This window comes from Diuraphis noxia, unplaced genomic scaffold, assembly GCF_037042655.1.
Source record: "Diuraphis noxia isolate RWA-SAM2 unplaced genomic scaffold, SU_Dnox_SAM2 contig0001, whole genome shotgun sequence".
Taxonomy (NCBI): domain Eukaryota; kingdom Metazoa; phylum Arthropoda; class Insecta; order Hemiptera; family Aphididae; genus Diuraphis; species Diuraphis noxia.
Window position 1 is genome coordinate 83,556,325 of NW_028301711.1, and position 21,068 is coordinate 83,577,392.

The 21,068-nt window shown below is 30.3% G+C and overlaps 3 protein-coding genes across 3 annotated transcripts; 2 read left to right on the forward strand and 1 right to left on the reverse strand.

Annotated features, from left to right (window-relative positions):
• Nucleotides 1-373: 373 nt before the first annotated feature.
• LOC149062132 (uncharacterized) lies at nt 374-1,125 on the reverse strand. Its single transcript, XM_089215811.1, has one exon. The coding sequence runs from the start codon at nt 1,123-1,125 to the stop codon at nt 436-438; it is 690 nt and encodes a 229-aa protein (XP_089071937.1). The 3' UTR covers nt 374-435.
• Nucleotides 1,126-3,098: 1,973 nt separating this feature from the next.
• On the forward strand, nt 3,099-3,950 carry LOC149062133 (zinc finger MYM-type protein 1-like). Its single transcript, XM_089215810.1, has one exon. The coding sequence runs from the start codon at nt 3,099-3,101 to the stop codon at nt 3,948-3,950; it is 852 nt and encodes a 283-aa protein (XP_089071936.1).
• A 2,722-nt stretch (nt 3,951-6,672) lies between these two features.
• Nucleotides 6,673-8,238, forward strand: LOC107172748 (uncharacterized). Its single transcript, XM_015523046.2, has 3 exons — nt 6,673-6,874; nt 7,004-7,183; nt 7,274-8,238. Exons 1-3 carry the CDS (start codon nt 6,673-6,675, stop codon nt 8,236-8,238), a joined length of 1,347 nt encoding a protein of 448 aa, XP_015378532.2.
• Nucleotides 8,239-21,068: the final 12,830 nt, after the last annotated feature.

The following is a 21,068-nucleotide window of genomic DNA, read 5'->3' on the forward strand; positions in this document are numbered from 1 at the left end:
AGCGAAAATCAAATATATTTATTACAATAAAAAATAGATAAAAATAGTTTATAAATGAGATTAAATTACATTCATTATAATTATAATATCGTTAAGTTCTAATAATAAGTATTTATAGTATTAATAATAATAATTTTAAATAAAATAGGTAATTATATTCAATTTAAATATAATTATATCTAGGCATTCAGTGACAAATTATATGCTATACCTTTTATGAAGTTCTTATTCTCATTAGTATTATAATTTGTAACTAATGAATGAATTCTTTTATTACAGTCCTTGTACTTTTTTTTTTTTCCGTGGTTGTTCTCCAGCTATATATTGCTCTCGTTTTAATTCTTCTATATTTTGAACTTTCTTAATTCCATCTATGAATTTCCATATATTAGGGTGGCTTGCTCCTAAAGAATATTTATTCTATTACTAAAGATACTAATTATTAATAAAATAATACGAACCAATAACAGATGTAAATCCTCTGTGCCATCCTTCAATAGCGTTGTTTGTTGTTGGAAGACCATTTTTGGCTGAATAGTGACAATTCCAAATATGAATAGGATATCTTGGCTGTCGTCGAGTTTTTCGTCTTCCTGTTATTTTTCCTACCCAGTTATCCTCGAAATAATCCAAGAATGGCATTACCAGGTCTTCATTTTCAACATAAAATTGTGTTTCTAAAATTTCTTCGTATGCATTAATAACGTTATCTGGTGGAACATAGGCCAAATCAGCTAGCATACGAATATGAAGAGCAAAGTTAGCATTATTAATATAATTTTCGACTAGACCAACATTTTGAATTTGTCGCCACATACATTTAAAAAAATGAAAAAAACAACCTTGTTGTTCAGCATGTGGAAAAACAGTTTTGAATGCATTGATTGAGGCATTTTCAAAATCCATTATTACCGATGTAGGATTTAAAGATGGTTTTATTTCTAATAAATATTTAAGAAAACGCGTATATGTTAATTGGGATTTATCGGTTAATAATGCATAAATGGTAGGACTAACTGTTTGGTCACATTGTTGAATAAGTACATGAATAGTGAATAACTGATAAAAAAGTGAAGGTACCGTTTTAAAAGTTCCATCGACTAACCAATTAGCTGATTGATCCATTAATTTTAAATTATTTTCGGTCGAAAATATTAAAATTTGATCTTGTGATGCTCCACTGTCAAATATTAAAAATTGTTCTTCTTTCATCGTTTTAGTATACTCATCAGCAATTTTAAGGTCACTCACGGTTTTCGGAATAGGTGGTGCACATTGGTTACGTGTCCGAACTCTTCGTATAGTGTATTTTAAATGATGAACTGATGGCATTTCACCGGCTACTCCAGGTAATATTTGAACAGTACTGATTATATCATGTGGAGTATTTTGTGTATGAACAGCCGCTTCTTTTATCTTATTCACAGCCATTTTGCGTTGGATTTTACATAGATCGGGAACATGATTATGTGAGTTATCCTTAGGTTGACTTTTAATTTCTCCGTTTATCGTAATAATTCTACCTTTACATGAACTTTCAACGCAACGCCAATATATTGTGTTATTTTGTTTTCTATCTTCACGATGCAAAAAGCCACTATACAATAATAAATCCTTATTTTTATTACTATTTACAAATTCCATTGAAAATAATATTAAAATATTTTTTCACTGCACACTTTTTTTTTAACGAACGAAAATATTAAGTTAAATAGTACAAGCTACACACATTTACGCACTATCGAACTACAACTGTATTAAATTGTGTCAGCTCAAATATAATACGATTGACAATCTTATCTCGGTATATATCCAATATCAAAATAGTCATAATAGTAACTAAGATAGCACATTGACGATAACCCGATACGTCCGTGGTTACGTAGTGAGTATGTATTAATTGCGCCAGAAATTACAGGTAAAAATAAGTTTTATCAAGTATTTAAGTTTTAGTAAAAGTTTTAGTTTTATTATATGTTTTATAGTATTTGAAAAAGAAATTATAAAAATCTGCAGTTTCGCTATTATGCATAATCGCTTTTTTAAAAAATCGCTATTTTTATTTTCGCTATTATCAATTCGCGATTTTTACATTCGCGGTTAATTGTTTCGCTATTTTGGCCTAGACCCGTATATTGTGTTCTGCGATAAATGAAGCAATACGTACCTCAGTGGTTTTAATATTCTTTGCCGAGTTTTTACTTTGAATAACCGACTTCATGTTAAATACTGATGTTACTTTTACATTACTCACAGCCAGTGCCGCAACAACCGGGGATGCTAGGGGTGCAAAGAACCCCCGGGACCCCTGTAAATCATAACAATGGGCCCCGGGCCCGTGGCCGAACTATTTGGAACTTTTTTTCTTTTAAAATATTTATTTGTCATTTAAAAATTATAAAATATTATTAACTTATGAGTAATGAGTATGTTTAACAGTTATCGCAACCCGCATCGCCAAGACACGCCATACAAGACGTCTTATTTAGGTGTATTATATAGGTAGTGACATTTCCAAGAACAATTTATACATGTACAGAAAAATAATGGTAACAGTCGTTGCCGGATAAATTGAGCAGGCATCAGCGGCGGCGGCGCGATAACGAAAGACCCAGGGCCCAGGGGTACGCAATTGTGGTGCGCCGCGCGGTCAAAACACACCGCGACTAGTTTGGGATACACCGAAAAGTACCGCCGCCGCCTGCTCAATATATCTGGCAACGACTGTACAAAACATATTTTTCCTATTTATAGATTTATAGGAAATTACAAAATATTATTGATAAATCCCAATTTCCTATAATAATATAATCACTATAATCACAACCAGCCGAACTGTCTTAGCATATTCTACGCTGCGTACACTGTGACAAATGACAATATAAAATTATTATTATATCAGTAAGGGTGACGAAGTTGCTTCAAATATAAGAAATAAAGTTTTTAAAAAAGTTTGTAACACCCGTTGGGAAGCAAGGCATACTGCTGTATATGCACTTAAAGTGAATTATATACAAGTTTTAAAATCTTTAACTAATATAATTTTAACTAGTAATAAAAATGATGAAAAAAATACTGCAGTATCACTAAAGAAAAAAATGGAATCTTTTGAATTTGTAATTTTAATGACAATATGGGAAAAAGTTTTGAAACCATTGTCTGTAGTTTCTAAAATTTTACAGAGTCCACAAACTAGTTTACATCAAGCTGTAGAATATTTACAAGTATGTATTGAAGCAATTAAAAAAATGAGGAATGGTTTTGAAGAACTAGTTTCTTCAGCAACAGAATTATGTTCAAAATGGGGAATATCTATAATACAAGAAAATAAACGCAAGAAATTTGCAAAGAGGCAGTATGATAGTATTGATAATGATAAACGATTATACACAATTGAAGAAAACTTTCGCGTTACCGTTTTTTTGCCCCTTACTGATACTGCTATATTTCAATTACAAGAGCGTTTCAAAGGACTTGAAACAGTTTCAAGAAATTTTGACTTTTTACAACCACTGAATTTAATTAAGTACAGTGAAGAGAATATAATTAAGTCATGTTATGACTTCATTTCATTTTATAGTACTGATGTTTCGTCTGATTTGACCAGGCAAGTTTTATCATTAAGAGATTTTCTAGGAAAAACTGAAATGAAAACAATAAAAGAATTGTCTTTATATATTATAGAAAATGATATTTCATCACTTTTTAGTGAAATACTTACTGCCTGCATAATTTTTTTGTCTCTACCTGTAACTGTTGCATCGGCAGAACGCTCTTTTTCAAAACTTAAGTTGATTAAAAATTATTTAAGAAATTCAATTTCTCAGGAACGGCTCACAAATATAAGCATTTTAAACATTGAAAAAGCAAGAACAGATGAATTGAATATTGATTACATAATTGATACTTTTGCAAATCAAAAAGCAAGAAAAAAAAACTTTTTAAAGTAAACATAGTATTAAAAATTGCCCATATTTAATAAAATCAATTTTATTGTTATTTTTTTATTATTTATTATTTTATAAATTATATATTATGTGTTTTCATGAAGATAGTGTTTAATATATTTTATTACTAAGGTGTTTCACAAAGTGGTTCTTACTATCTTATTATTTTATCAAAAAATAGAAACTAATGAATACATTAGAATAATGAAAATTATTATTTATTATGATAATAAAACAAAGTCCTAACCAAAGTTATAACAAAATAATGATTCTCGAATTTCTTAATTTTGCTATGTTGTGACGGCTGATTCCCAATTTAAATGCAATAAATATTTAAATTGGGAAAAGAAAGAAAATAAATGTTTTTAAGTGCCGCTATCACTGCTCCTCAGTCCTATACTTATCTATGGTCCTCACTTATATGTGTTCAAAGCTCTACCTATCTGTAAGCAGTATAGCAGTGAATATTATATTAACCACATAACATAATGTATATAGCTAAAAACAACAAGCAATATATTGTAATGACTTATTGGTGCATGAAGATGGTCTCAACTAGGATTAAATTTCTGGGGGGGCCTACCTAACAAAACTATTAATTTAAAATAACCTATAAGCGGCTTATTTCTAAATAAATAAGAAATATTTTTGTGAGGGGTCTGAATCGTATTCGGGGGGGGGGGGCTTCGCCCCCCCCCCTCCCCATATTGTTGTGCCTCTGTACATGGGCCCTTTTAGTTGGTCGCACACCCACCAATATGTACCAAGTTAATGAAAATATAATTCACCTTTTGTACTTTTGGCAATCCATTTTTTAAAATGTTCCTGTTTTTCCCACATATAATTATATTTATGGTCGTAGCATTTTTTGGAAGTTGATGGAGCGATTTGAGTGTCTTCTATTTGATCATCCGACGAATCAGTGTGGTAATCAATATCCATACTTATAGTTGAGTCATATATAACCTAAACACTAAACAACAGTAAACAGTCAACACTCAAAACAGAACATGACCTGATATTGTGCTATTGGATATTAGTTAGTAGTTATATACTTACATCGTAATTCGTAAAATTGATTTAATAGAGTAATTATTAAATAAATCAGCAGCAGACACAAATTAATTTAATGTATATTCTATTCCGTGTGACCATATAGTACTGATAAGTGATAGTAGCAGCACAGAATAAATGAAATTTCATTTATTCTGTGGTAGCAGTGCTGTAGTCTGTAAATTTGTGCCATTTGTGGTTGTGATATTTATTTATATCTTAAATCGTGTTGTTGACTATTTTTAAAATTGTACTATCATTCTGTCTATTATCATTTTTTATCTATGGTTGTCAATTGATACCACGGTAGATAGAATGTGTTCTATCTACAACCGTGATTGGTACTTGAGGAGGGGTCAAACTTTTTATCATACAATTTAAACTAGAATTGGATGTATTTGAAATTTTTAGTGATAAATTGGTATGCGATTGAGATAATAATAATTCTGTTTATTAAATTTCAAATTTATCCCCATTTTATCGAGATTTATAAAAGTTTCGCCCCAATTCCCCAGGTACTCCGAATTTCCCCAGATTTGGAGATTTTTCCCCAAACCTGGCAACACTGACAGTATTTGCCCGGCAACCCCGACCACTGCTGTTTGAGCTACTACACCACTACACACCCAGCTATCTCCATATTATTTCTCCGCCCTAGGTGTTAGTGGTGCCCTAAAGCATTGGCGTTCGGGCACGCGTAATATTATTTTATGCTTCCGGCGCGTCCAACAAGACACCTACCACTAACCTACCTATATAACATATTACATTATTGTAAAATTTAAATACTCCAAAATTTCCGTGTTCCACATTACACAAGTTTCATAGTGATTTCAGTAACTAAATGTAGTAACTTAAGGTCCAGTTACACTGCTGACATACCTATTCAATTTGTCATGCTTGGTACGCATTATGTATTGTACACTGTTTTGTTTTAATTTGTGTAGCTATTTATTGTTGCTAACTAGGCTAAAAACATTAGGTATATGCAACTGTGTAACATTTACCAGTTATAAATACCGTTGACTTGTTTGATAGTTAACCTTAACATCTATATAATATAAAATACTTACCGAGCAGGATGTTTGTTGGGAAAAACCAAAAAAATTCTTTTTGCATTTTCATTTATCCTCACGATTTCACTATGCATTTAAAACAATAATCACTCTTAAGAATCAACATTGTAATAACATGTACGTAATAGGTAGGGGAGGGCGGGGTAAGTCCGTACGAGAGGCATAACCGTATGATAAAGTTTTTTGAACAGTGAGTCAAGATAGAAAAAAAAATATAGATGTTTATTTGTCCATGACCGTTATTGTTATTGTTATCGATAACTATTAACCTCATTTGTAATAAATTCCCGCTAAAATTGTTGTTATCACAAAATATGTATTTCAAATATTGTTATTAAAAACTTTTATACTTATATAATTTCGATGTGAAAAAAAACTGCATCAAATTACGGAAAAGTAAGTACAGATTATTTAATGATGTCATTTAGAGGAATGTTGCTTATACTTTTTAGTTAATTGCCGTTAATATGAAGCCACCTACTGTGGGGCAAAACCGTTGGGGCAATAGCGTATGCTATACGGAATTGCCCCAGCGTTATATTCGTGGCTATATTATTACGTGTTATAATTATTTACTTGATTACTTTTTATTAAAGATGGTTCGCAACTATGTGCGCAAAACGAATCGTCAATCGTGGGATGAGAGTTCAATGTTATTAGCCATTAAATCAGTAATTGACGATAAAAATAGTTATACCAAAGCATCAACCAACTACAATGTGCCACATTCAACATTGCAAGATAGAGTTAAAAAAATTAAAGATGGAAAAATAGAATATGGCAGCAGTGCTTCAAAAGGTTGGTACAGGTTTTCTATTTTTCTAATATGTTACATAATCTTTTGTCATTTTTGTTTTTATATAGGTACACTCATTATTACACTTTATAATATTAATAAACTTACTGATTTATTTATTTATTTTTAAGTACTAGGTAACTATAAGAAAGTCTTTAATACCGAACAAGAAAATGAACTTGCTGAATATATTAAAGACATGGAAAGTCGCCTTTTTGGATTAACTCAACAAAGTGTTAGGAAACTTGCTTTTCAGCTTGTAGATAGAAATGGTATTCAACATACATTTAATATGAACACTGGCATGGCTGGTAAGATAACACAATTATATATATATTGTATCAAATGTGTAAAAAATTGAATTATTTAATATCAATATATTTGTATAATTTTAATTTCAGGGAAAGATTGGCTAAAAGGTTTTTTAAAAAGGCATACTGAGCTGTCAGTACGTGCTCCAGAGCCTACTTCAGCTGCTAGAGCAATGGGATTCAACCAGCCAGTTGTTATGAATTTTTATGAGTTATTAAGACAATGCTATGATAAGTATAAATTTTCTGCTGATAGAGTTTTTAATGTTGATGAAAGTGGCCTATCAAATGTTGCAAAAAGTCGTGCCAAGATTATTGTACATAAAGGCAGGAAACAGGTTGGAAAATTATCATCAGCAGAACGAGGGCAAAATGTGACGGTTACTATTTGTATGTCAGCTTCAGGTAATTTTATTCCTCCTCTTATGATATTTCCAAGAGTGAGAATGAACCCGGATTTTATTGATGGAGCGCCACCAGCTACAATTGTTGTGTGCCATCCATCTGGTTGGATGCAGTCACATATTTTTGTTCAATGGCTAGAACATTTTATAAAACATACTAATCCTACAGAATCAAATCCTGTGCTTCTACTATTAGATGGACATGCGACCCATGTTAAGAACTTAGATGTAATTGATTTGGCACGCAAGAAAAATGTAATTATACTTTGTTTCCCCCCACATACAACTCACCGTTTGCCACCACTTGATGTATCATTTATGGGGCCATTAAGTACTTTTTACAGTCAACAATTAGATTATTGGTTAGTAAACCATCCTGGACGTGTCGTTGGACTTCACCAAATATCAAAAATATTTGGAGAAGCATACGTCAAAGCAGCTAATATTAGAAATGCATGTTCTGGTTTTAAAAAGACTGGTATTTTTCCATTTGACCCAGAAGTATTCACAGAAGTAGATTTTGCTGCCGCTGAAACAACAAATCTAATTCAAGAACCAACAGAACCTGTAGTAGCTGCACATCAAATTGAAATAGTAATACCCAATAATAATATTGCACCTGAAGCTAGTACATCATGTAATGTTATGTAATGTAATGTTATTTAAAAAGTTTGTTATGTAAGGTTACAGATCGTAAAGAACTACCCTACACAATTTTGTTCATAATAAAGTGAAAGTAATATGTTTATTGAAGAGTTATTATTTTATTTTGTTCTAATATAAAAATGCATAATACTTTACTCAAGAATTTTTTTTGCAGCGAGGGGATATTAAAATGTATTGGAAAGTGTGCCTATTATATTTCTACTATTTTAGATCATAAAACCATCCATACGGTTTTGCCCCAAGACAAATACGGTTTTACCCCACCTATGGGGCAAAATCGTATTTTTAGGTACTTTCAAAATTTGGTTTTTTTTTTTAGTCCAAGTTGAGATTTTTTGAAAATGTTTCGATATTATTGAAGCTGACTATATTTGTGATAAATTTACGCAGTCCAATTTCAAATTTTTCAAATTTTGTAAGTTCTACAATGACTAGAAGTTAATAGTACGGTTCTGCCCCGCATTCCCCTATATAATAAAATGCACAGGATAAAACGCTGTACGCGCTAAAAAACGTGATACAAAATGTGATTGAGCCTATTTTTTATAGTGCCTGTTGTTAGTTTGTTACTTTGCTAGTGTTGCTACGTTTTTTTACTAACCTATTTAGTATTTACTAACTATCACGAATTATGATATCACTTATCTTTATCAGATCCACGGCTGTATATATAGCATAGAATAATATTAATATTAATATTAATATTAATATTACTCTATGATATATAGATAGGATGGTTACACATCGAGACATTAAAATGTGTAAAACAAATGTTCTTATCAAAATTATTGAAAAACCTACGATTAGTTACAGCGCTATCTAGTATCTACAATAGAAAAACTATAAATTGTAATCAAATTTACCTTTTAATTAAATCCTTAGAATTTCTATGGACTAGCGTCCCGCATTGCTTAGTTCACGGTCAACTAGGTAATAATTATGTAGACACCACCTGAGAGGGTAATAATTCCAAGGGAGTGGCCATGGATTATTAAAATAATAAGAGACTACTAAAGGTAAAAGTTGGGCGTGGACACCAAATAACATTATATAACAATGGGGGATTAACTGAACATTTAGAGAAACAGATCGATAGGCGTTCCATGTCCTCAGGACGTTAGACACGACTATGGGATAAGAATTCCAAGAAACGATACCCAAATTAGGAATATACTGTCATAATAATAGATACAGTATTATCAAGCATGCAGCTGCACGGGATGTGTACTGATCTCATATGTGGGCGGGTTGCATTTCCGTCAGTTTAGATGATTATACCACATCCGTGAGAACAGCGACAAGAGCAAGTAGACTATGGAGAGTAGAGGGTAGCACTATATAAGAGACCCCGAAACGGCCTGTATTCAAACGCGACTTGACCAGACTAGCCAGAGCACCTTCACGCCAGTCTGTTGTTTAATTTAATTCATTGGACTTAGAAAATTTCTTATAAACAATATTTTGAACTTAGAAAATATTCGAATCAAACCGAATTTATTCCATCATTCAGAATACTTAACTTACATTCAGCTTTCATGTTATAAATAAATATATGTTTTACCACAATAAATAAACAATTAAGAAGAATTAAGAAGAATTCTACGTTGTGTAATTAACTCAAGAGTCACCTTCCAACCATCATCCTTGACTACTGATACCTGTAGGCGACGTGATCACTACAGAATCATGTTTTGAGAAATATGCTGATAATATAAATGTTTTTGAAGAAACCCAAGAAGAATTTTTCAACAACTATAGTAGGAACTAGGAGGAATCTCAAATGGAAATGTTCTTTGCATAAAACAGATATATTTACTAACATCTTTGTAATGTTCATTACTATGCGAATGCGACAGTATAGTTACACAAAAAATATAGAAAGTAAGAAATTAAATAGGACCAAGAAGAAATTATCGAAATTTGTGACTTCTTAAACATAATATAATCGAGTAAATATACTCCTAATATTAATTAATTTTTAGTTTGTAATTTTTCCTTATGAAATTATTTTAAGATTCAAAAATTAAATGTTATGTTTAAGTAGAAAAATATGTAAATATAATTAATTAAATAATACAATTTTAATTTTATTATGAATATCAAATTCTATAATAGCTTTATAATATTTTGTAATAATACCAATAAAATAAATTGTATTAAAACAATTCAAAATTATATTTATTATTTATTATGAACACCTACACCATACTACTTTAACATATGATAACACACAAAAATTGCAAAAAATTATGATTAGTAAATAATTTAAGAAACATAATCATGTTAGCAAATTTTCAAAAAGTTGTTATGTTCGAAAGTTTTAACCAAAAAAATATTGATATTTAAACTGAGAAATAAACTACTAGACTTAGATAAATGTTTTTACCATCAACATTTTTTAATCAGATTCATAAATGGGCTATTTGGAATTTATCCAAATATTTTCGGTATTTTTCAATTTTTGTATTAATTTTTTTTTTATAATAGACAGCGCAAGTGATTATAAATCATATAAAAACATTTTTAAATATTGATTAGAACATATAGAACAAAAGTTTTTTCATCGGTCAGGTCTTCCTGTTACATCTCTACATTGTGACATCAACCACTACCAACATGAATCCTTGATAAAATAAAGTGACGTCAATGTTCATTTATAGTAAATTAATTATTAAAAACATTAAATAATTCACGATAAATTTATAGTGTTAACCCCAAACATAGACCTATAAGCCGAGTTATAAGTTATAAACCTATTTTCTCAATAGGTCTTCAACCACCAATAACCAATACAATTTCAAACAATAACAGTACCTATTTTAAAAGTATTCTACTAAGTAGTAATGTTGAATATTAGAATGTTTAAGTTACTATCCAATATTGATAAATGTATGTACTATTTTGAACATCATTGTTCATTATATTTACTCATATTTAAGACACCTAAGAAGTAGTAACCAAGTAATACACTATAATCATGACCAGAAAATAAGAAAAAATTATTTTTATTGTTTTAATACAATTATTTAGTTGCTGCTGCTGTTGTTGTTGTTGCTGATGTTGTTGTTGTTGTTGCTGCTGTTGTTGTTGCTGCTGCTGTTGTTGTTGCTGCTGCTGTTGTTGTTGCTGCTGCTGCTGCTAATGCGGCAGCATTAGCTTTATCTTGCAGCTTAGCTGCATAAGCAACTGCTGCCGCAGCTGCTTTTGCTGCTTTGGCAGCAAGATCATTATTTATTGCGGCTGCTGCTTTTTCGGGCTGGTTAAACCAGCAGTCAGCCGCAGTGTGCCCCCTTCTTTTACAGTTGGGACATTCTAAAAATTCAAAAGAATTGAAATTAAAACATATACATGATAAAATTTTGGATAGGCCACATTTCTGTTAAGGGAAAGCATAATTCCACTCAACAGATTTTGAGTCATAATAAGATACATTTTTAAACAAGATTTTAGTATACGAAAAGCAATGTAAGTAGACAGTAAAATAACATCACTAACTGTTTAATTTATGATAATAAGTATGAAGTACAAAATCAATACTTTTTTTGTGTAAACCATTTAAACAAGAAATGGACATTTTGATCAAGTTATATAGTACTTATGTAGTTACTAGTTAGAATAAAAAATAGACAATGCACTGATATATAAAACCCCAAACCCGGTTACACTGAATAGTGTAATGATGTATTAATAGATATTGAATACTTAAGTATAGAAAATAACGTGAATATTACATTTACTTAGATACTACTCATCTATAAAATCAAATTTGTAAGTAGGTACAAAATATACTTACTATATCTAGGGTCCACGTTACCACGACCGCCACGGCCACCGCGGCCACCACGACCACCGCGACCACCGCGACCACCGCGACCACCGCGACCACCGCGACCACCGAGACCACCGCGACCACCGCGACCACCATCTCCACCACCAAAATATTAGTATACAAATGTCGACATCTAAACAAAAGTTATAATATAACCATAAACTTTATATTATTTATGTTACCCATCAGTTGTGATTGGCGGTCACTATTCATAAACGTGACAAAATTATTTCAATATTTGTATTACCTATTAATATAACTATTTTTTTTTAATAATTTAATAATTATTAATATCACTAGTTCTTCAGAAATTTTAGCGTTCCCCTACTTTTATTTTTAAGGGGAACAGACGGGACGCAACATCATTCTGCATTTTTATCAAAATACAAGTGATTAAATCATAATTTTTTACCATAGATTTAATAATTATGTATTTATTATTAATAGTATATTACTTTTGAGTTTGTTATTATATTTTATAAGTTGTAACAAAAATATACAGCATAATATTTACAGTAACTTTTTTTAAGTTGCTGATTTATAAATATTTTTTATATGTTTTACAGAGGGGTAATAGGGGTTGTGGGGGATAGCCACCACGGCTTAGTAACGTTTAATACGTGATGGGCAGTCCCTGATTTAATAAAATTAGGGCCAAGTGCACAATTTTTTTGGAGGCCCCCTACCCCCTACCCCCACCACCACAAGTCAAAACTAGTATTTTATTAAAGAATCGATCCATAGACCCCGATAGCTTTTTTTTGTTCTTATTTTCCTTATTTAAGTTTTCGTTTAGCCGCGGCGCTTAAATACTGCCACGACAAAATTAGTTATTGCCTATTAAACTTTCAAAACAATGATATTTAAAAGTCTAAATAATATTCATGAAAATTTAAAAAAATAAGTTTCGAATATTATAAATTATCACATTAATGCTCACCTATTCAAATACACGTGTAACTCGTGTGAGCGACGAGCGTACAAATTTATAAACCACGGTACTGACAATTATACAATTATGAAAATATGAAATAACGGCTAAAGCATAATATTCTTAATAATAAAATTGTCATAAAATAAATAATATATGGTAAAGCGATCAGTGACGTGCGGACACAACGCTAACATGTACGACAACATTGGACAACAATAACTATATATATATATATATATATATATATACTAGTTTATTTATAATTATAACATTTAATTAATGATTTTCGCTATTCATTTCCTTCGATAACTGAATAACCTAAACCAATGGTTCTAAAAATAGTAATTGTGGGAGCGAAATGCGTCACCAACGACGGGTTAATCAGTAAATAGTGGGCTGGAAGAAATATATAAATAGTTATTACTTATTATCATTGATTATAAATACTATAGATAGCTCACTGCAGTACAAAATATGCTGCGCGCTGAATGGTGAGTACCGCTACGTGGCGCTCCTCACGATATTTGTAGTTATGGTGTGTACCGCAATATTCGCTAGTATAGTTCGTAGGAGTAGGGATTAGTCTAAAGTTTTTCACAGTAGAAACGGACATACGACATACCCTACCTATTGACAATATTTGACATTGGCCTATCTTGATTTCAATTCTCGGGGCATCTATAAAGACGTATACGCGAATACCATAGAATAAGACAATAACAATGCTGTTTAGTGTATTCAATTATACTGCGTATACTGTAAACTGTTAGTGTAAACCGGTACTTGTTGCACTGCCGCACTGCCAACGATTACAAAATAATTATAAATATTTAAATATAACCCTAGATATTGGTAGCCTCCTTTTCGGCTGGTAGTATAGTTTTCTTTAAAATGTACATTTATTATAACAGAACTTAGGGGACATTAATTATTATTGTCTCAGACTTACAAGCGCGTAGCATGGCAAATTGTACGCTTAGCAAAACACATTTATCTCCGTTAGTTGAAAAATTAATGAATTGACCTATAAAATTTAAAGTCAATATTATGTAGGATATGACATAAGTTTTTTGTTATATGTATTTTAATTCCAGAGCGAGCTATGAATATTATATTAATATGTTAATATGTATAAACAATTTACAATTTTAAAATACACATAACTATAATGAAATAAAATAATATAAAAAGCCTTCAAAATACTTAAAATTAGAAGAAAATCTTAACTTAAAATGTTATAAGAGGTCAATTCACTCTAAACGACCACTCGTGGATAATTTATGTTTTTAAACTTGGTTGTTGCGTTTATTCCTTAGGTGTCTCGTAAAAACTATAGTGTTGTATTTTTTGTGATATTATTTTTATGTAATAAGGTATTACATATATATCGGTGAAATCATTTATACTTTTTATTGTCTACTGTGTTGTTCTCAAATAATTAAAATGTCTAGTGACAAATGTGCATTTTTTAATTGCACAAATACACGTAGAAATACTACAAATATAATATTTCATCCTTTTCCATCAAACGAAGAAACGTCTAAAAAATGGATAGTTAATTCTGGTAAGTAATTAATTTTTTTAATTTATCTATAATATAAATAAAATCTGCAATACTATGAAAAAAACCTTTTTTAATTTAGGAAATATTGAACTAGAATCTTTAAGTCCTAAAAAGTTGAAAAAGAAGTTTGTGTGTTCATCTCATTTCGAAAAAAAGGACTATTCTAATCCCACAGCGCCAAAATCACGACTAAACTGGAATGCAGTACCAAACAAATATTTAAGTAAGAAAAAATTATATTTTTGTGTATTTCGTTTTTGACGCAATAAATATAAATTAAAAAATTTCAGATGAGTTAATATATGATAATGTTACCGAAAAGACAACTCTTGAAAAGTCACCCATGAATTGGAAATGGCAGGTATCAAATCAAAATACTGACGAAGGTAAGTATTATATTATTATCATATTTCATATATATTTTGATGATGTAGGTACAATTTTTTTATACTAATTTTTGTATACGATAAGTAGTCGGAATAATACATAGATTTTCAACTTCAGATGATCGTAACTTCACTAAACATTTATATTTGCATTAACTATACACGAAACAATTCTCAAAATATTTTTATTTGTTTTGAGCTGTTTTTATTTTTTTTGTATATTTAATTATAATTATTTTTTATACATTTGACCAATAATGTGTTTACAATTTTTAAATAATACCTAATTTAATACTTTAATTTTAATTGTTATGGGTATGTTTGATTATTGCAGTAATTTGACTTTTATTTCTGTGGCTTATTTTTCCCGTGGCTTTTTTTCCCCTGGATTTTTTTTCTTGGATTTTTTTTTGTAGAATTTTTCCCTGGCTTTTTTTTCTGACTACCCCTTAACAAAAATGTTAAGTAAGTATATGAAATTGTACTCAGTTTTAAAAATATTGGCTATTACGTGTTTATGAAGGACATACATATATCAAAATACGAGTCTGCCCACTTGCCCTTCCAAAGCACCGTCCATGAATAATTGAGGGGTGTATTTGAAAAACGTAATATTGCTAAAATACTGATTTTTCAGGAGAAGTGATTTTATTTCCAATAAAATTAAACCATTTATAAATAAACAAATCATTATGAAAAAATAAATGTTCGATCACTTAATCAAATAATTTAGGTTTTTTTACAACTCTATCAATAACTTATTACAATTTGACAACATTATAATAAATAATTATCAATAAGTAAAAAATGATGTAAATAAACAAAAATTGAATAAATTAATGTGATGTAATAGGTATACAAATATTGTATGTAGTATTCTAAAAGTAAAATAGTGTAATTTATTGTTTCGAAACATGTGACGCAATCTAACCAATTAACTATCCATTATTGTTGTACACAATTAACTATTGAATAACAAAAATATAAAAATAATTAAAAACACTAGATGTCTCTCATGGGCAACCCAACATTAGATGAATATTCTTAGAAATTGTACTAACATTTTTATGACAAACTTCTTCTAAGTAAAGCAACAAATTATAGAATGTAATAGCAAGCACGCATAATGAAACATTTTAAAATCATAAGACAAAAATGTATACATTCCAAAATCACAAAAATAACACTAAAAAAAACACAATTCTCCAACAAGAAGACAATCATTTGAAGATATAAGTAACCACGATTTAGTATGTGGTCGTAATATGAGAGTAAGTATTAATTTAATATTTACAATTGTAATACTAATTCGCCTTTGAAAAATTTTTGGAAGCCACCACGTTATGGTGGCTCATAAAAGTAAAGATCAATAAAACAAAATCACTTAATAATCGTGGCATTCACACGCCAAGATAGAAGCTTTGTACACTCCAAAATTAATATATGTCATAGGGAATTTTCCTGGCTTTCCTACAATATTAGTTTCATTCGGCACCACCTTCCGGAACAAGGTCGGAAAAATTAAAAACCGCGCACGGGTACTCGCATCGTGGCCGTACGAATAACGGTCGTCCCCTGAGACGGTCGGCTGCGATTAATGGGATTTCATGGCGCCATCTCTGGGCTAATGGTGTGTTATATTGCGGGTGCCTTGAATATAATAAAACGCAACCGTGTATACAATGCTTCTTATCACTAGTCGTCCGAGAATATTAGTCCCCTGGCTTTGTTACCCTAACTTCACACGGGTAGTATATCTGTATTAACGCCCTGTATCCGTGTCTCCGACATATCACGGCGAACGACTAGTGCCGTCGAACAGAGGATCAGCCGACGAGTCAACGTGACCAGCTGCAGTCGAAGCGCGTGGAAGCAGCAGTAGTACGGAGGACCAGCCGACGAACCATAGGAGCCTAAGTGCCCAGCCGTCAAAACCAACTGTCCAGTCCGGAAACGGTGAGTTACTGTTATAATACACCTCACAGTCCCTATCCCTAGCATGTACGGATTACGACAACCCGTAGTTTTACCGACACTGCTTCACCTCACCGTCCCTATCCTTAGCGTGTACGGATTACGGCAACCCGTAGTTTTACCGACACTGCTACACCTCACCGTCCCTATCTTTAACGGGTACTACTAAATATCATAGATAAAGTTAACACAATTAGGTATGTCTTGTGTTATTTTGATTGTATGTTCTAACGAACAGATAATAATGAATATAAAAGAATATAATGTAATAAATACTGTAGTATTTTTAATAAATGTACGTACCTATGTGACTATATATATATATAACCAAAAAGTTTGTTTGTCATTACCGTTACAGCCTACGACATATTCACTTCTGTTATAAAAAATTCAAATTTCAATTAATTTTCATGGAAGGATATTTTTGAAATACCATGGAGTGTAAACTCTTTCGCTGAGTGAGACAGAAAATCGAAAACCGTCTGATAACCAATATACCATTAGGTATGTATTATCTATGGGTGTAAATGTATAAGATCTGGTCGTCTATGCAACTCAAAGTGGCATAATAAGGGTGTATGTGGTAATAAATAAAGCAAATAAATAATAATTGTAATTTAATAATAAATAAATTAAATATTAAAGCTGTGCAACTTTATTTTTAATTTTTTATGTAATATTCAATATTTAATCTACTGTGCTCAAATCTAATATTGGGCACCGTGTACAATGCCCGGGTAGCGAGTTTCCGAACCCTAACTGAGCTGGGGCACTAGTGCCCGAATCCGTTTAGACTCCGTAGTGCGGGTCTTCACTACGTTCCCCAACTGATTAGGGCACACTATTAAATATTCGTGTAAAAGCATAGTTTTGTACCTATATTAATTATATTTACATAATAATACATTAAATTACGAACCATACAATATTGTTGTCATAATATACATGTACTTGTATATGCTATATACAACTTAAAATATTAGGCTTGTACATACATTAGTAATTAGTATATATAAACTATATTCACAACACACATACTATAATTATATAAAAGTTATAACTAATACAATATATGTCGTTAGTACATTTTTTTTTGTACCTAACTTAGTATTTTTAAGCTTTAGTAGTTTAATGCTAATAAACAAGTAAGTATAATAAATAATTCAACTAATACAATTATTTATATTCCATATAATTTGGGTAGGTAAGTAATATTGTTATTTATTTACATTTTATGTCAGTAAGTCAGAGCGATTTGGAGTTACATTTATTATCGTCAATAATGCTAGCTAGATTAGTATTTTTAGACTTTAATGATACTAATTTCCAACATATAAAGTACGTAGGTATACTGTCGGTCTTATCTTTATACATTGTTTGAAGTTATAGTTTGTAATATTTATAATGGAAACATTTGATGAAACTTTTCCGCAGTGTTGCTTAAATTTTTGCTAAAATCAACCATCGCCGCTGCATTAAAGGTCTTGCACCTTTCAAGAACTATGTCCTTAAATAAACATATTGTTGATTCAACAATGTTGTTGGTGTTGTGTCCTCTAGTTCGAAGTGTAGACCTATACGCAATATACCATTCTTTTTTACGGTTTAAAAGTGATGCACAATGGTTCTTAAATCTTGGATACTTTTCTGAAATTTGATCTATTTTCATTAATATGTCTACCATTTCTTCAAAATAGTCTTCATTTTTGGCATAAGCAACACTGCGGAAAAGTTTCATCAAATGTTTCCATTACAAATATTACAAACTATAACTTCAAACAATGTATAAACGGTAAATGTGTTACAATTTGTGGAATATGGCACGGCACACTGGACACAGCTAATATTTGATTAAAAAAGATAATAGTATGACACTTAAAGATAGCTTGGATGGGAAAAGTTTATCGATAAGACAGACAGTATACCTACGTACTTTATATGTTGGAAATTAGTATCATTAAAGTCTAAAAATACTAATCTAGCTAGCATTATTGACGATAATAAATGTAACTTCAAATCGCTCTGACTTACTAACATAAAATGTAAATAAATAACAATATTACTTACCTACCCAAATTATATGGAATATAAATAATTGTATTAGTTGAATTATTAATTATACTTACTTGTTTATTAGCATAAAAATACTAAGTTAGGTACAAAAAAGATGTACTAACGACATATATTGTATTAGTTATAACTTTTATATAATTATAGTATGTTTGTTGTGAATATAGTTTATATATACTAATTACTAATGTATGTACAAGCCTAATATTTTATGTTGTATATAGCATAGGTAGGGTAAAGTAGGTAGTTATTGGCATAGTGAATTTGTTTTGCTGATAAATAAGTGTTTTCATCTTTTAAATTATTAATTTTTTTTTTATCAATTGGTTAAACTGATTAATTTTCGCTCCAAAAATTATCAACATTCTATGATTGCTGATTAATATTGAAAACACAAAGACAAAACTACGCCTCAGCTCGCCGTGGAAACAAGTAAGAAATTAATTATTTTCGTAATATATTTTGGTATGAATTTAAGCTTTTATTCCATTGTATAATAGCGTTAAATGTTAGTGATATTATTTAATGAATTTTAAGAATATTTAGAATGCAATCAACAAATTTATTTAATCAATTTTAATTTTTAAATTTGTATGCTTTTTTCATGATTTCCAGTTATTGTCATGGCCTGCCAATAACTGAATTAACATTAAAAATACATAATTACATTATTGGCATTAAGATTTATCAGAATTGTCTATATAACCAAATTGATATTTTAATTAGACTATAGGTAGATACCTAATTTATTACTATTTTAATCAAATAATGCTGTTATTAATTTACAATGTAAACTGCTTTACAGAGATGCCAAAAAAATCAAATTCATTTTCTGAATTAAATCTGATAGAAGCCATAAAGGCAGTAGACAATGGAATTTCTAAAAAAGCTGCTGCCAAACAATTTGGAGTTGCTAGGTCAACTCTACAATTTAGAATAAAACATAGGGATAAAGAAACATTTTCATGTGGACCTTCAAGTGTTTTGAGTGTTGAAGAAGAGAAATCACTTGTTAAATGGCTTCTAGATTGTTCTAAAAAAGGATTTCCTAGGCGACGTGAGGATCTACAACAGAGTGTTAAATTGTTTTTGGATGACCAGGGAAGATCTAGTCCGTTTACTAATAATTTGCCTGGTAACTAATTATAAAGTATATTTTAATTAGTAAGTAATTATTATACCTATATTATAAGTAAAGTGTGGGATATTTCATGTCAAATAATTTGAACAAATATAAATATTATGTAGGTACACTAAAAAAGTAAATTTGTTTCTATAAAAATAATTTTGTTTAATAAACAAATATAAAAATGGAAGGATTTATTAATTTAAGTAATTCAAATTTTATACTTACATGTATAAGCCTTTAATAGGTACTACCTAAGATTACTTATCTTCTTTATATTTTTATGTATCAATGAATATTATTTTTATAATTTTGAAAAATAAAGTATTTAGTATACCTATTGAATACCTAGGTACTGTATGTCATGTATTTGACACCACTAGCTTAAATTAATTTTTATAATTTATTTATTTTAGGAATTACTGGGTATAAAGCATTTTTAAAAAGAAATCCTATAATTTCACAAAGAACCAGTGAGCATGTGACTTCTGCTAGTGGAAATGTGAGCGAAGAAAATATAAAAAAAATGGTTTAATGACATTCATGCATATTTATCTGATGAAAAATTGGTAGATATTTTAAATGTACCAGAAAGAATTTTCAATGGTGACGAAACTGGTTTTTCACTCTGCCCTAAAACCAAATCTGTCTTAGGCCCAAGAGGGGCTAAAGATATTTATGAAATCGCTAAAGGGAATGAAAAAGAAAATATTACTGCCATGTTTACATTTAATGCAGCTGATCAGATGTGTAATCCAATGATCATTTATAAATATCAAAGAATACTTCAAAATATAATTGACACAATACCACCTCATTGGGCCCAACTCCCCAATGAGGTGGTATTGTGTCAATATATATTGTAATCACTATACAATATATACCTAATATGGGGTAGGTAATAATTCTGGCTTACTATAAAATACCTATTT

Bases quoted from the DNA above. Each gene is read 5' to 3' on its own strand.
- LOC149062132 (XM_089215811.1), bottom strand. From the start codon at position 1,125: ATGGATCAATCAGCTAATTGGTTAGTCGATGGAACTTTTAAAACGGTA.
- LOC149062133 (XM_089215810.1), top strand. From the start codon at position 3,099: ATGGAATCTTTTGAATTTGTAATTTTAATGACAATATGGGAAAAAGTT.
- LOC107172748 (XM_015523046.2), top strand. From the start codon at position 6,673: ATGGTTCGCAACTATGTGCGCAAAACGAATCGTCAATCGTGGGATGAG. The intron at 6,875-7,003 runs GTTGGTACAGGT...TTTATTTTTAAG, and splicing joins TGGCAGCAGTGCTTCAAAAG to TACTAGGTAACTATAAGAAA. The intron at 7,184-7,273 runs GTAAGATAACAC...TTTTAATTTCAG, and splicing joins TATGAACACTGGCATGGCTG to GGAAAGATTGGCTAAAAGGT.